This window comes from Oncorhynchus gorbuscha, linkage group LG04, assembly GCF_021184085.1.
Source record: "Oncorhynchus gorbuscha isolate QuinsamMale2020 ecotype Even-year linkage group LG04, OgorEven_v1.0, whole genome shotgun sequence".
In the NCBI taxonomy this organism is placed as follows: Eukaryota; Metazoa; Chordata; class Actinopteri; order Salmoniformes; family Salmonidae; genus Oncorhynchus; species Oncorhynchus gorbuscha.
This window is the reverse complement of record NC_060176.1, coordinates 79,906,805-79,922,653: the sequence shown is the minus strand read 5'-3', so window position 1 is coordinate 79,922,653 and position 15,849 is coordinate 79,906,805. Positions and strand designations below refer to the sequence as shown.

The 15,849-nt window shown below is 42.7% G+C and overlaps 1 protein-coding gene across 1 annotated transcript in view; it reads right to left on the bottom strand.

The window, feature by feature from the left end:
* Positions 1 to 989: 989 nt before the first annotated feature.
* LOC124033063 (extracellular matrix organizing protein FRAS1-like) overlaps positions 990 to 15,849 on the bottom strand; it is a 251,653-nt gene continuing 236,793 nt past the window's right edge. The window contains 5 exon segments of the mRNA XM_046344986.1: positions 990 to 2,909; positions 3,231 to 3,377; positions 9,213 to 9,418; positions 11,175 to 11,341; positions 13,844 to 13,960. Of these exon segments, the coding sequence (XP_046200942.1) occupies positions 2,211 to 2,909; positions 3,231 to 3,377; positions 9,213 to 9,418; positions 11,175 to 11,341; positions 13,844 to 13,960 (1,336 nt within the window). The 3' untranslated portion in view covers positions 990 to 2,210.

Below are 15,849 nucleotides of genomic sequence, written 5' to 3'. Positions count from 1 at the left end.
AGAGAGAGAGAGAGAGAGAGAGAGAGAGAGAGAGACAGAGAGAGAGAGAGAGAGAGAGAGAGAGAGAGAGAGAGAGAGAGAGAGAGACAGAGAGAGACAGAGAGAGAGAGAGAGAGAGAGAGAGAGAGAGAGAGAGAGAGAGAGAGAGAGAGAGAGAGAGAGAGAGAGAGAGAGAGAGAGAGAGAGAGAGAGAGAGAGAGAGAGAGAGAGAGAGAGAGAGAGAGAGAGAGTGTGTTCATGTAGTAGTAATTGCACTTGAATATACACTGTGCATACAAAACATTAGCAACACCTGGTCTTTCCATGATACAGACTGACCAGGTGAATCCAGGTGAAAGCTATGATCCCCTATTGATGTCACTGATGTTAAATCCACTTCAATCAGTGTAGATGAAAGGGGAGGAGTCAGGTTAAAGGAGAATACTCAAGTCTTGAGACAGTTGAGACATTGATAGTGTATGTGTCCTATTCAGAGGGTGAATGGGCAAGACAAAATATTTAAGTGTCTTTGAACGGGGGATGATAATATAGGTGCCAGGCAACACCGGTTTGAGTGTGTCAAGAACTACAACGCTGCTGGGTTTTAGAGGCTCAACAGTTTCCCGTGTGTATCAAGAATGGTCCACCACCCTTTGGGTCCACCACTCAAAGAACATCCAGGGTCCAGCATCCCTGTGGTTAACCATCCCTGTGGTCCACCATCCCTGTGGTCCAGCATCCCTGTGGTCCAGCATCCCTGTGGTTAACCATCCCTGTGGTCCACCATCCCTGTGGTCCACCATCCCTGTGGTCCACCATCCCTGTTGCACACCATCCCTGTGGTCCACCATCCCTGTGGTCCACCATCCCTGTGGTCCACCATCCCTGTGGTCCACCATCCCTGTGGTTAACCATCCCTGTGGTCCAGCATCCCTGTTGCCCACCATCCCTGTGGTCCACCATCCCTGTTGCCCACCATCCCTGTGGTCCACCATCCCTGTTGCACACCATCCCGGTGGTTCACCACTCAAAGGGCATCCAGGGTCCACCATCCCTGTGGTTAACCATCCCTGTGGTCCACCATCCCTGTGGTCCAGCATCACTGCTTTTGAGACCTTGAAGAGTCCATTCCCCAACATATTGAGGCTGTTCTGAGGGCAAAAGGGGGTGACACTCATTAGGAAGGTGTTCCCTAATGTTCTCTACACTCAGTGTATATAATAAACACACTACTATTTCAGTTGTGGACAACAGATCATAACTCACCGTGGGCCTGAATCCTAACATTCTTTCTATGAATTGACGGCATGGTGAATGAAAGTGGAGTTAGGATTGGGGGCATTAGTGTGTTCAATACTTTCATAGCAGTTGTGGCAATGAAATTATCAAGCAGAGATATATCTGAACTATTTAAACTATTCAAGACAATCTGCAGAAAAAGTCCCTGAGCTACCTAGCGTACATTGATCATTTTGGCGATGTTAGCTACCTAGCGTACATTGATCATTTTGCCGATGTTAGCTACCTAGCGTACATTGATCATTTTGGCGATGTTAGCTACCTAGCGTACATTGATCATTTTGGCGATGTTAGCTACCTAGCGTACATTGATCATTTTGCCGATGTTAGCTACCTAGCGTACATTGATCAGTTTGGCGATGTTAGCAACCTAGCGTACATTGATCAGTTTGGCGATGTTAGCAACCTAGCGTACATTGATCAGTTTGGCGTTGTTGTTGAAAAACAAGGCAGCAGATTTCACCTGACTGATCCCAAAGTCTATGGTCGTCGTTCAACGATGACGATTCAGTTTTTTTTAAATGAGGAAAAACTGAATCCTGTTTAATGCAATAGTTCACTAATTTCTCTATTCCTGAGGTAGCCCAGGTGTGAAATGATTTGAATAAATGCTGCATAGCTGGCCGTCAAAAACGCGTTACATTTTTTTATTTTTATCTCACATCAAGGTCGTATAAAAAATCATTAGCGAACAATATATTATTCCTGAACTCTAAACAAGATTTATTTTAGATTTGTCATTAAATACTCCATAATTTCAGGATATTTTTGACAATCTTTCCCCTATGAGTAGGTGAAGTGTAGAACTGCTACTTCTACTGGTATAAACTGACACGTTGAGGAGGACCAGGGTCTTAGTTTTGGGGGCCTTTGTCGCCCTGTCTAGAAAAATAATCTAGCTAGTGGAGACACCGGAGGGAGGCGGGAGATCCTCAGACCTCAGTGCCGTCATTGCCGAGGTTGTTGTGGAGCTTGACCTCCAGGTTGACCTGCTTGACCTTCGCCGCTCCGTTGGCCTTTGCCCCTCCGTTGACCTTAGAGTTGACGTTGGCCTTAGAGTTGACGTTGTCGTGATTCCGGTTGATGTTGAGGTTGATGTTCCTGACTGTGCAGTGTTTAGAGCTGAAGCTCTTCTCCAGGGTCTTCTCTAGATAGACCTCTACCTTGGTGTTCAGAGGGTACTCCTCCGCCATCTTGGACGGCTTCTTTCCAGCCGACCGTCGGCACTTCCTGAAGAGTAAAAAGGAACCCAGCAGGACAAGGACCAGAAGGGTCAGCGCAGCCACGCCCCCGCCCGTAGATCCTCCCATCTGGGGGTTAAATGTGGAGGCAACGGGGACCTCGAGTCTGAGAATCTTCATGTTGGTTCCATTCTTCGTCTGGTCGCCCTCGTTATCATAGATCAGAGACTCGTCGAGGGTGAGATGCCCGCTTTGGTCCACCAGGTCCCGGCGAGCGCGGCTGTAGTCAATGCTTCGCCTCAGCTGGTTGGTCTGGTCCCTGCGAGCCCGCACCATGTCGCTGCTGTGTGCAAGCTGATGGGTCAGATAACGCTGGATCCTAGGGCCAGAGATGGACTCTGGACCAATCACATAGATCACCTGCAGGTACCACTGATGTCCCGCCTCCACCTGTCAATCAAGAGAGAGAGAGTTAAAGAGATTATCCAGTACTTTTGTATACTTTTTAGCCAGTAGTTCTGAAAGTATCACTCACAAGCCAAAAGAGGTCCATGAAAATGGTACATACTTAGTAGTCGCCAAAGTTCCGGCGCATTTCAGATCAAATAATGGTTTTATCACTATGAAAGTTAGCCCTCAAATCTGACGAAGACTTTTTTGAAGAGTATCTACAATACACATTTATAACTCATACATTATGCATTCATAAGCGGTACATTACCATTTATTACATTATGATGGTTCAGTGGATAAGTCTTGGTCTCCACTGACCTTGTACAGGGCATCAACCTTCATGGTAAAACCATCAACACCAGGCATGGCTGTCGTGGTCTGTAGTTCGGTGATATCCGACACAAAGTTGGCCTCGAAGGGAACATCATGGAAGAACCTGTCACAGACTTCAGGCCGCTTCCGATCCTGGAGAAGAAACGTTACAACAACGCTGTCATTACCGATCCGCACCATATATTAAACATTAGCATACATGCTAACAGTATCTACATCTATACACGTATAAACACTAGCATACATGCTAACAGTATCTACATCTATACCGTATAAACACTAGCATACATGCTAACAGTATCTACATCTATACCGTATAAACACTAGCATACATGCTAACAGTATCTACATCTATACCGTATAAACACTAGCATATATGCTAACAGTATCTACATCTATACCGTATAAACACTAGCATACATGTTAACAGTATCTACACCGTATAAACACTAGCATACATGCTAACAGTATCTACATCTATACCGTATAAACACTAGCATACATGCTAACAGTATCTACATCTATACCGTATAAACACTAGCATACATGTTAACATACATGCTAACAGTATCTACATCTATACCGTATAAACACTAGCATATATGCTAACAGTATCTACATCTATACAGTATAAACACTAGCATACATGTTAACAGTATCTACACCGTATAAACACTAGCATACATGCTAACAGTATCTACATCTATACCGTATAAACACTAGCATACATGCTAACAGTATCTACATCTATATACCGTATAAACACTAGCATATATGCTAACAGTATCTACATCTATACCGTATAAACACTAGCATACATGCTAACAGTATCTACATCTATACCGTATGAACACTAGCAAACATGTTAACATACATGATAACAGTATCTACATCTATACCGTATAAACACTAGCATATATGCTAACAGTATCTACATCTATCCCGTATAAACACTAGCATATATGCTAACAGTATCTACATCTATACCGTATAAACACTAGCATACATGTTAACATACATGCTAACAGTATCTACATCTATACCGTATAAACACTAGCATACATGCTAACAGTATCTACATCTATACCGTATAAACACTAGCATATATGCTAACAGTATCTACATCTATACCGTATAAACACTAGCATATATGCTAACAGTATCTACATCTATACCGTATAAACACTAGCATACATGCTAACATTATCTACATCTACACCTTATAAACACTAGCATACATGCTAACAGTATCTACATCTATACCGTATAAACACTAGCATATATGCTAGCAGTATCTACATCTATACCGTATAAACACTAGCATACATGTTAACATACATGCTAACAGTATCTACATCTATACCGTATAAACACTAGCATATATGCTAACAGTATCTACATCTATACCGTATAAACACTAGCATATATGCTAACAGTATCTACATCTATACCGTATAAACACTAGCATACATGCTAACATTATCTACATCTACACCTTATAAACACTAGCATACATGCTAACAGTATCTACATCTATACCGTATAAACACTAGCATATATGCTAGCAGTATCTACATCTATACCGTATAAACACTAGCATACATGTTAACATACATGCTAACAGTATCTACATCTATACCGTATAAACACTAGCATATATGCTAACAGTATCTACATCTATACCGTATAAACACTAGCATACATGCTAACAGTATCTACATCTATACCGTATAAACACTAGCATATATGCTAACAGTATCTACATCTATACCGTATGAACACTAGCAAACATGTTAACATACATGCTAACAGTATCTACATCTATACAGTATAAACACTAGCATACATGTTAACAGTATCTACACCGTATAAACACTAGCATACATGCTAACAGTATCTACATCTATACCGTATAAACACTAGCATACATGCTAACAGTATCTACATCTATACCGTATAAACACTAGCATACATGTTAACATACATGCTAACAGTATCTACATCTATACCGTATAAACACTAGCATATATGCTAACAGTATCTACATCTATACAGTATAAACACTAGCATACATGTTAACAGTATCTACACCGTATAAACACTAGCATACATGCTAACAGTATCTACATCTATACCGTATAAACACTAGCATACATGCTAACAGTATCTACATCTATACCGTATAAACACTAGCATACATGTTAACATACATGCTAACAGTATCTACATCTATACCGTATAAACACTAGCATATATGCTAACAGTATCTACATCTATACAGTATAAACACTAGCATACATGTTAACAGTATCTACACCGTATAAACACTAGCATACATGCTAACAGTATCTACATCTATACCGTATAAACACTAGCATACATGCTAACAGTATCTACATCTATACCGTATAAACACTAGCATACATGTTAACATACATGCTAACAGTATCTACATCTATACCGTATAAACACTAGCATATATGCTAACAGTATCTACATCTATACAGTATAAACACTAGCATACATGTTAACAGTATCTACACCGTATAAACACTAGCATACATGCTAACAGTATCTACATCTATACCGTATAAACACTAGCATACATGCTAACAGTATCTACATCTATACCGTATAAACACTAGCATACATGTTAACATACATGCTAACAGTATCTACATCTATACCGTATAAACACTAGCATATATGCTAACAGTATCTACATCTATACAGTATAAACACTAGCATACATGTTAACAGTATCTACACCGTATAAACACTAGCATACATGCTAACAGTATCTACATCTATACCGTATAAACACTAGCATACATGCTAACAGTATCTACATCTATACCGTATAAACACTGCCATACATGCTAACAGTATCTACATCTATATACCGTATAAACACTAGCATATATGCTAACAGTATCTACATCTATACCGTATAAACACTAGCATACATGCTAACAGTATCTACATCTATACCGTATGAACACTAGCAAACATGTTAACATACATGATAACAGTATCTACATCTATACCGTATAAACACTAGCATATATGCTAACAGTATCTACATCTATCCCTTATAAACACTAGCATATATGCTAACAGTATCTACATCTATACCGTATAAACACTAGCATACATGTTAACATACATGCTAACAGTATCTACATCTATACCGTATAAACACTAGCATACATGCTAACAGTATCTACATCTATACCGTATAAACACTAGCATATATGCTAACAGTATCTACACCGTATAAACACTAGCATACATGCTAACATTATCTACATCTATACCGTATAAACACTAGCATACATGCTAACAGTATCTACATCTATACCGTATGTTGTTATGGTCTAATGGTCTAATGTTGTTATGGTCTAATGGTCTAATGTTGTTATGGTCTAATGTTGTTATGATCTAATGGTCTAATGTTGTTATGATCTAATGGTCTAATGTTGTTATGGTCTAATGGTCTAATGTTGTTATGGTCTAATGGTCTAATGGTGTTATGGTCTAATGGTGTTATGGTCTAATGTTGTTATGGTCTAATGTTGTTATGGTCTAATGTTGTTATGGTCTAATGTTGTTATGGTCTAATGTTGTTATGATCTAATGTTGTTATGATCTAATGGTCTAATGTTGTTATGATCTAATGTTGTTATGGTCTAATGGTCTAATGTTGTTATGGTCTAATGTTGTTATGGTCTAATGTTGTTATGGTCTAATGGTCTAATGCTGTTATGATCTAATGGTCTAATGTTGTTATGATCTAATGTTGTTACGATCTAATGTTGTTATGATCTAATTGTCTAATGTTGTTATGGTCTAATGGTCTAATGTTGTTATGGTCTAATGTTGTTATGGTCTAATGGTCTAATGTTGTTATGGTCTAATGTTGTTATGGTCTAATGTTGTTATGGTCTAATGTTGTTATGGTCTAATGTTGTTATGGTCTAATGTTGTTATGGTCTAATGTTGTTATGGTCTAATGTTGTTATGGTCTAATGTTGTTATGGTCTAATGTTGTTATGGTCTAATGTTGTTATGGTCTAATGTTGTTATGGTCTAATGTTGTTATGATCTAATGTTGTTATGGTCTAATGGTCTAATGTTGTTATGATCTAATGTTGTTATGGTCTAATGTTGTTATGGTCTAATGGTCTAATGTTGTTATGGTCTAATGGTCTAATGTTGTTATGGTCTAATGTTGTTATGGTCTAATGCTGTTATGATCTAATGGTCTAATGCTGTTATGATCTAATGTTGTTACGATCTAATGTTGTTATGATCTAATTGTCTAATGTTGTTATGGTCTAATGGTCTAATGTTGTTATGGTCTAATGTTGTTATGATCTAATGGTCTAATGTTGTTATGATCTAATGTTGTTATGGTCTAATGCTGTTATGGTCTAATGGTCTAATGTTGTTATGGTCTAATGTTGTTATGGTCTAATGGTCTAATGTTGTTATCGTAGAATGTATGCACACATGACTGTAAGTCGCTTTGGATAAAAGCGTCTGCTAAATGGCATATATTATTATTATTATTATTATATTAAACACTAGCATACATGTTAACATACATGCTAACAGTATCTACATCTATACCGTATAAACACTAGCATATATGCTAACAGTATCTACATCTATACCGTATAAACACTAGCATACATGCTAACAGTATCTACATCTATACCGTATAAACACTAGCATATATGCTAACAGTATCTACATCTATACCGTATGAACACTAGCAAACATGTTAACATACATGCTAACAGTATCTACATCTATACCGTATAAACACTAGCATACATGCTAACAGTATCTACATCTATACCGTATAAACACTAGCATACATGCTAACAGTATCTACATCTATACCGTATAAACACTAGCATATATGCTAACAGTATCTACATCTATACCGTATGAACACTAGCATATATGCTAACAGTATCTACATCTATACCGTATAAACACTAGCATACATGTTAACATACATGCTAACAGTATCTACATCTATACCGTATAAACACTAGCATATATGTTAACATACATGCTAACAGTATCTACATCTATACCGTATAAACACTAGCATACATGTTAACATACATGCTAACAGTATCTACATCTATACCGTATAAACACTAGCATACATGTTAACATACATGCTAACAGTATCTACATCTATACCGTATAAACACTAGCATACATGCTAACAGTATCTACATCTATACCCGTATAAACACTAGCATATATGCTAACAGTATCTACATCTATACCGTATGAACACTAGCATATATGCTAACAGTATCTACATCTATACCGTATAAACACTAGCAAACATGTTAACATACATGATAACAGGGTGGATAAAAGCAGTTACAGCTATGGATATGGAATATACAAATCTCAAAAGTAGTTTCAGTAAACTTGTAGTTTCCAGCAGTCATAACAGAACTCCCATTATTGTAAACATTAGCGTAAACAATCCAACACTACGATACCAGTGCCCTGACTCGCACAACAATACTATTCCTCCTATTTGAATAGCTCACAGTCTTTGAATATATTTCTTAAAACTATGACTACACACTGAGAAAAGGTGAAAAGACCAGTTTGTCCGATCACATGAGTGGGCGGTCACATTGGGTGACATACCACGCCTCGGTCGTGGGTTCAAGTTCCAGAGAGACAACGTACGAACAATGTACGCAGTCTTTAATACAAGTCGGTTTGGATGAAAGCGTCTGCTAAATGGAATGTACGGAATCGACAAGCAGCGACAGTCCAGGTTACATTCTAGGTTGTCTTCATTGCAGTCACACTGAACAGATTATCAGAGTGCATTTCACTAATGCAAAAAAATAGACAACACAGAACAATAGTACAACTCCATTTAGAGGACGATGGAAGTTAAATAACAGGAGCCAACCGTACCAGAATCAGGAACCTGTGTTTGAGGTGTTTGTTGGTCTGGATGCAGCCGTACTGAGGGCCCTCGTTGTACAGAGTCCCCGTGGGATCGAAGAAAGGCACGAATCCATCACGTCCCGTACACAGGTACACCTTCTCCAGCTGCAGCTTGTAGGCTGAGTTCAGGTTCTGCTCTGGGTTCCACAGCACCCTGCCATACAGCGTCTGGCCTGTAGGGGCACCAGAGACATGCTAGGTTAGGTGATACATAAGGTTTATTATATAATATGATACAAAGTGGCAAAAATGCATTACATACAACAGACTATAAATAAATATATATATATATATATATATATATATATATATATATATATATATATATATATATATATATATATATATATATATATATATATATATATATATATACGAAGAAATGTATTCCATACATACAATACATTTACTGCAATATATAGTGTTGGGCCAGTAACTGAACTGCAATATATATGATATATTAGGCAGGTAGGCTAGCGGTTATAGTGTTGGGCCAGTAACTGAACTGCAATATATATTCAATATAAGGCAGGAAGCTTAGCGGTTATAGTGTTGGGACAGTAACCGAACTGCAATGTATATGATATATTAGGCAGGTAGTCTAGCGGTTATAGTGTTGGGCCAGTAACCAAACTGCAATATATATGATATATTAGGCAGGTAGTCTAGCGGTTATAGTGTTGGGCCAGTAACTGAACTGCAATATATATGATATATTAGGCAGGTAGTCTAGTGGTTATAGTGTTGGGCCAGTAACTGAACTGCAATATATATGATATATTAGGCAGGTAGTCTAGCGGTTATAGTGTTGGGCCAGTAACTGAACTGCAATATATATTCAATATTAGGCAGGTAGTCTAGCGGTTATAGTGTTGGGCCAGTAACCGAAAGGTCACTGGTTAGAATGCCAGAGCAAACAAGGTGAAAAAGCTGTCAATGAGGCCTTGAGCAAGACACTAAAAACCCTGACTTGCTCTCGTGGCGCAGTACCACTACAGTATGACTGACCCTGTACAACAACACCTATCATACTACTATGACTGACCCTGTACAACAACACCTATCATACTACTATGACTGACCCTGTACAACAACACCTATCATACTACTATGACTGACCCAGTAAAACAACACCTATCATACTACTATGACTGACCCTGTACAACAACACCTATCATACTACTATGACTGACCCAGTAAAACAACACCTATCATACTGCTATGACTGACCCTGTAAAACAACACCTATCATACAACTATGACTGACCCTGTAAAACAACACCTATCATACTGCTATGACTGACCCTGTAAAACAACACCTATCATACTGCTATGACTGACCCTGTAAAACAACACCTATCATACTGCTATGACTGACCCTGTAAAACAACACCTATCATACTACTATGACCGACCCTGTAAAACAACACCTATCATACTACTATGACTGACCCAGTAAAACAACACCTATCATACTACTATGACCGACCCTGTAAAACAACACATTACACTGCACCTATCATACTACTATTTTTTTATTTTACCTTTACTTAACCAGGCAAGTCAGTTAAGAACAGATTCTTATTTTCTATGACGGCCTGGGCACAGTGGGTTAACTGCCTGTTCAGGGGCAGAACGACAGATTTGTACCTTGTCAGCTCGGCGGTTTGAACTCGCAACCTTCCGGTTACTAGTCCAACGCTCTAACCTCTAGGCTACTATGACTGACCCTGTAAAACAACACATTACACTGCACCTATCCACTGTATGTGACAGTAAAACATTTATTATCTATTAAATCTGAAAAAAGTCAAGCCAAAACTTAAAGTCACATGACATTCACATAAATCACTTCATGTTTCAACGAGTGAACTTTTCTCAGACTAAATATCCCACTTTGAGTTTGCCCAGTGATGTGTGGAACAGTACCCATAGAGAAGGCTCCCTTGTAGTCCATCTCAGCCATGGATATGTCGGAGATGGCTGGGTACATCATGAACACCTTCTCATTGTTGCACAGCTGAAACTCTGTGTGGAGGGAGTATACCACTGGAACGGGCCGGTTGGTCTGCTGGAAGGCTATAGGTAACTGGAACCTGGAGGGGGAGGGAGGACAGGTTGGTCTGCTGGAAGGCTATAGGTAACTGGAACCTGGGGGGAGGGAGGACAGGTTGGTCTGCTGGAAGGCTATAGGTAACTGGAACCTGGGGGAGGGAGGACAGGTTGGTCTGCTGGAAGGCTATAGGTAACTGGAACCTGGGGGGAGGGAGGACAGGTTGGTCTGCTGGAAGGCTATAGGTAACTGGAACCTGGAGGGGAGGGAGGACAGGTTGGTCTGCTGGAAGGGTATAGGTAACTGGAACCTGGGGGAGGGAGGACAGGTTGGTCTGCTGGAAGGCTATAGGTAACTGGAACCTGGGGGGAGGGAGGACAGGCTGGTCTGCTGGAAGGCTATAGGTAACTGGAACCTGGAGGGGGAGGGAGGACAGGTTGGTCTGCTGGAAGGCTATAGGTAACTGGAACCTGGGGGGAGGGAGGACAGGTTGGTCTGCTGGAAGGCTATAGGTAACTGGAACCTGGGGGGAGGGAGGACAGGCTGGTCTGCTGGAAGGCTATAGGTAACTGGAACCTGGAGAGGGGGGGGGAGGGAGGACAGGTTGGTCTGCTGGAAGGCTATAGGTAACTGGAACCTGGGGGGAGGGAGGACAGGTTGGTCTGCTGGAAGGCTATAGGTAACTGGAACCTGGGGGGAGGGAGGACAGGTTGGTCTGCTGGAAGGCTATAGGTAACTGGAACCTGGGGGGAGGGAGGACAGGTTGGTCTGCTGGAAGGGTATAGGTAACTGGAACCTGGAGGGGGAGGGAGGACAGGCTGGTCTGCTGGAAGGCTATAGGTAACTGGAACCTGGAGGGGGAGGGAGGACAGGTTGGTCTGCTGGAAGGCTATAGGTAACTGGAACCTGGGGGGGAGGGAGGACAGGTTGGTCTGCTGGAAGGCTATAGGTAACTGGAACCTGGAGGGGGAGGGAGGACAGGTTGGTCTGCTGGAAGGCTATAGGTAACTGTAACCTGAGGGGGAGGGAGGGCAGGCTGGTCTGCTGGAAGGCTATAGGTAACTGGAACCTGGGAGGGAGGGAGAGGGAGGGCAGGTTGGTCTGCTGGAAGGCTATAGGTAACTGGAACCTGAGGGAAGGGAGGACAGGTTAGTCTACTGGAAGGCTATAGGTAACTGGAACCTGAGGGGGAGGGAGGACAGGCTGGTCTGCTGGAAGGCTATAGGTAACTGGAACCTGGGAGGGAGGGAGGACAGGTTGGTCTGCTGGAAGGCTATAGGTAACTGGAACCTGGGGGGAGGGAGGACAGGTTGGTCTGCTGGAAGGCTATAGGTAACTGGAACCTGAGGGGGAGGGAGGACAGGCTGGTCTGCTGGAAGGCTATAGGTAACTGGAACCTGGGAGGGAGGGAGGACAGGTTGGTCTGCTGGAAGGCTATAGGTAACTGGAACCTGGGGGGAGGGAGGACACGTTGGTCTGCTGGAAGGCTATAGGTAACTGGAACCTGGGGGGAGGGAGGACAGGCTGGTCTGCTGGAAGGCTATAGGTAACTGGAACCTGGGGGGGGAGGGAGGGAGGACAGGTTGGTCTGCTGGAAGGCTATAGGCTATAGGTAACTGTAACCTGGGGGGAGAGAGGACAAGCTGGTCTGCTGGAAGGCTATAGGTAACTGGAACCTGGGGGGGGACAGGTTGGTCTGCTGGAAGGCTATAGGTAACTGGAACCTGGGGGGGGAGGGAGGACAGGTTGGTCTGCTGGAAGGCTATAGGTAACTGGAACCTGGGGGGGAGGGAGGACAGGTTGGTCTGCTGGAAGGCTATAGGTAACTGGAACCTGAGGGGGAGGGCGGGAGGGCAGGCTGGTCTGCTGGAAGGCTATAGGTAACTGGAACCTGGGGGGGGAGGGAGGACAGGTTGGTCTGCTGGAAGGCTATAGGTAACTGGAACCTGGGGGGGAGGGAGGACAGGTTGGTCTGCTGGAAGGCTATAGGTAACTGGAACCTGAGGGGGAGGGCGGGAGGGCAGGCTGGTCTGCTGGAAGGCTATAGGTAAGTGGAACCTGGGGGTTCAGGTTACCAGGTTGCTATATGTAGAGCAGCATAACCATTCCTAGAATTCTCGTTTAAACACACTCGTTTCAACTTATTACAGACAGAGAGCAAGCAAGGTCATCAATAAGTAAATAACAAACGTCCAAGGATGGACCCTTGAGGAACACCGCAATATACACTACCGTTCAACAGTTTGGGGTCACTTAGAAATGTCCTTGTTTTTGAAAGAAAATATATATATTTTTTGTATTTTAATGGACCGATTTTTTCGTGCTTTTCTTTCAAAAAACAGGACATTTCCACAAAGTCCACAAACTTTTGAACAGTAGTGTACATTTTACGGACACAGTATATTTTTACATTAGTTATATTTTCTTTGTTTTTCAGTCCCATACTTCAGCTAACCTCAAACTCTGCCATAATATTTTTTTGGGGGATGACATACTGCTCTGGGGCCCTCACTAAGAAGTGTATGGTACCTGTGGAGGGACATACTTCTCTGGGGCGTGGGCTGTGCAGGACAGAGGCTTGTCTCCAGGGTCAGTCCAGGACTGGGTTGGCTGCACGGTACAGGGGATCAGAAACACGGTGTACTCACCAGAGTAGTCCTTCCTGGAACACAAGAGGGAAACACTTTTGGGAAGCCCTTTGTAAACATAGATCATTCATAAGACATGAGGACTTGCATGAGGACTTGCATTGGGTCCCCAGGTTGATACCTTTAGCTTAAATTAGCAGGCGAACAGGCTGATTCCTAGGCTTTAGCTTAACTTAGCAGGCTAACAGGCTGATACCTAGGCTTTAGCTTAAATTAGCAGGCGAACAGGCTGATACCTAGGCTTTTATTAGCAGGCGAACAGGCTGATGCCTAGGCTTTAGCTTAACTTAGCAGGCGAACAGGCTGATGCCTAGGCTTTAGCTTAAGTTAGCAGGCTGATACCTAGGCTTTAGCTTAACTTAGCAGGCGAACAGGCTGATGCCTAGGCTTTAGCTTAAACTAGCAGGCGAACAGGCTGATTCCTAGGCTTTAGCTTAATTTAGCAGGCTAACAGGCTGATGCCTAGGCTTTAGCTTAATTTAGCAGGCGAACAGGCTGATGCCTAGGCTCTAGCTTAATTTAGCAGGCTAACAGGCTGATGCCTAGGCTTTAGCTTAATTTAGCAGGCGAACAGGCTGATGCCTAGGCTCTAGCTTAAGTTAGCAGGCTAAGACATGTTTTTGTGATGACCAGGAAATCTACATTCAAACCCTCTGCCACTAATTCTCCAGAACGTAGAGAAAACAGTTAGCGTTGGGCTGGAACAAAAGTCTGTCCACCAAGTAACCCTCACTGACCAGCTGTAAGAGCAAATGGCCCTCCAGAGCTGGTAGGGAGAGTCAAAGGACTTTACATGTATACACTGCTCAAAAAATAAAGGGAACACTTAAACAACACAATGTAACTCCGAGTCAATCACACTTCTGTGAAATCAAACTGTCCACTTAGGAAGCAACACTGATTGACAATAACTTGCACATGCTGTTGTGCAAATGGTATAGACAACAGGTGGAAATTATAGGCAATTAGCAAGACACCCCCAATAAAGGAGTGGTTCTATAGGTGATGACCACAGACCACTTCTCAGTTCCTATGCTTCCTGGCTGATGTTTTGGTCACTTTTAAATGCTGGCGGTGCTTTCACTCTAGTGGTAGCATGAGACGGAGTCTTCCAGGATGGAACATCAATGCGAGCTGTGGCAAGAAGTTATGCTGTGTCTGTCAGCGTAGTGTCCAGAGCATGGAGGCGCTACCAGGAGACAGGCCAGTACATCAGGAGATGTGGAGGAGGCCGTAGGAGGGCAACAACCCAGCAGCAGGACCGCTACCTCCGCCTTTGTGCAAGGAGGAGCAGGAGGAGCACTGCCAGAGCCCTGCAAAATAACCTCCAGCAGCAGTCTGCTCAAACGGTCAGAAACAGACTCCATGAGGGTGGTATGAGGGCCCGACATCCACAGGTGGGGGTTGGGCTTACAGGACGTTTGGCATTTTCCCAGAGAACACCAAGATTGGCAAATTCGCCATTGGCGCCCTGTGCTCTTCACAGATGAAAGCAGGTTCACACTGAGCACATGTGACAGACGTGACAGAGTCTGGAGACGGCGTGGAGAATGTTCTGCTGCCTGCAACATCCTGCAGCATGACCGGTGGGTCAGTCATGGTGTGGGGTGGCATTTCTTTGAGGGGCCGCACAGCCCTCCATGTGCTCGCCAGAGGTAGCCTGACTGACATTAGGTACCGAGATGAGATCCTCAGACCCCTTGTGAGACCATATGCTGGTGGGGTTGGCCCTGGGTTCCTCCTAATGCAAGACAATGCTAGACCTCATGTGGTTGGAGTGTTTCAGCAGTTCCTGCAAGAGGAAGGCATTGATGCTATGGACTGGCCCGCCCGTTCCCCAGACCTGAATCCAATTGAGCACATCTGGGACATCATGTCTCGCTCCATCCACCAACGCCACGTT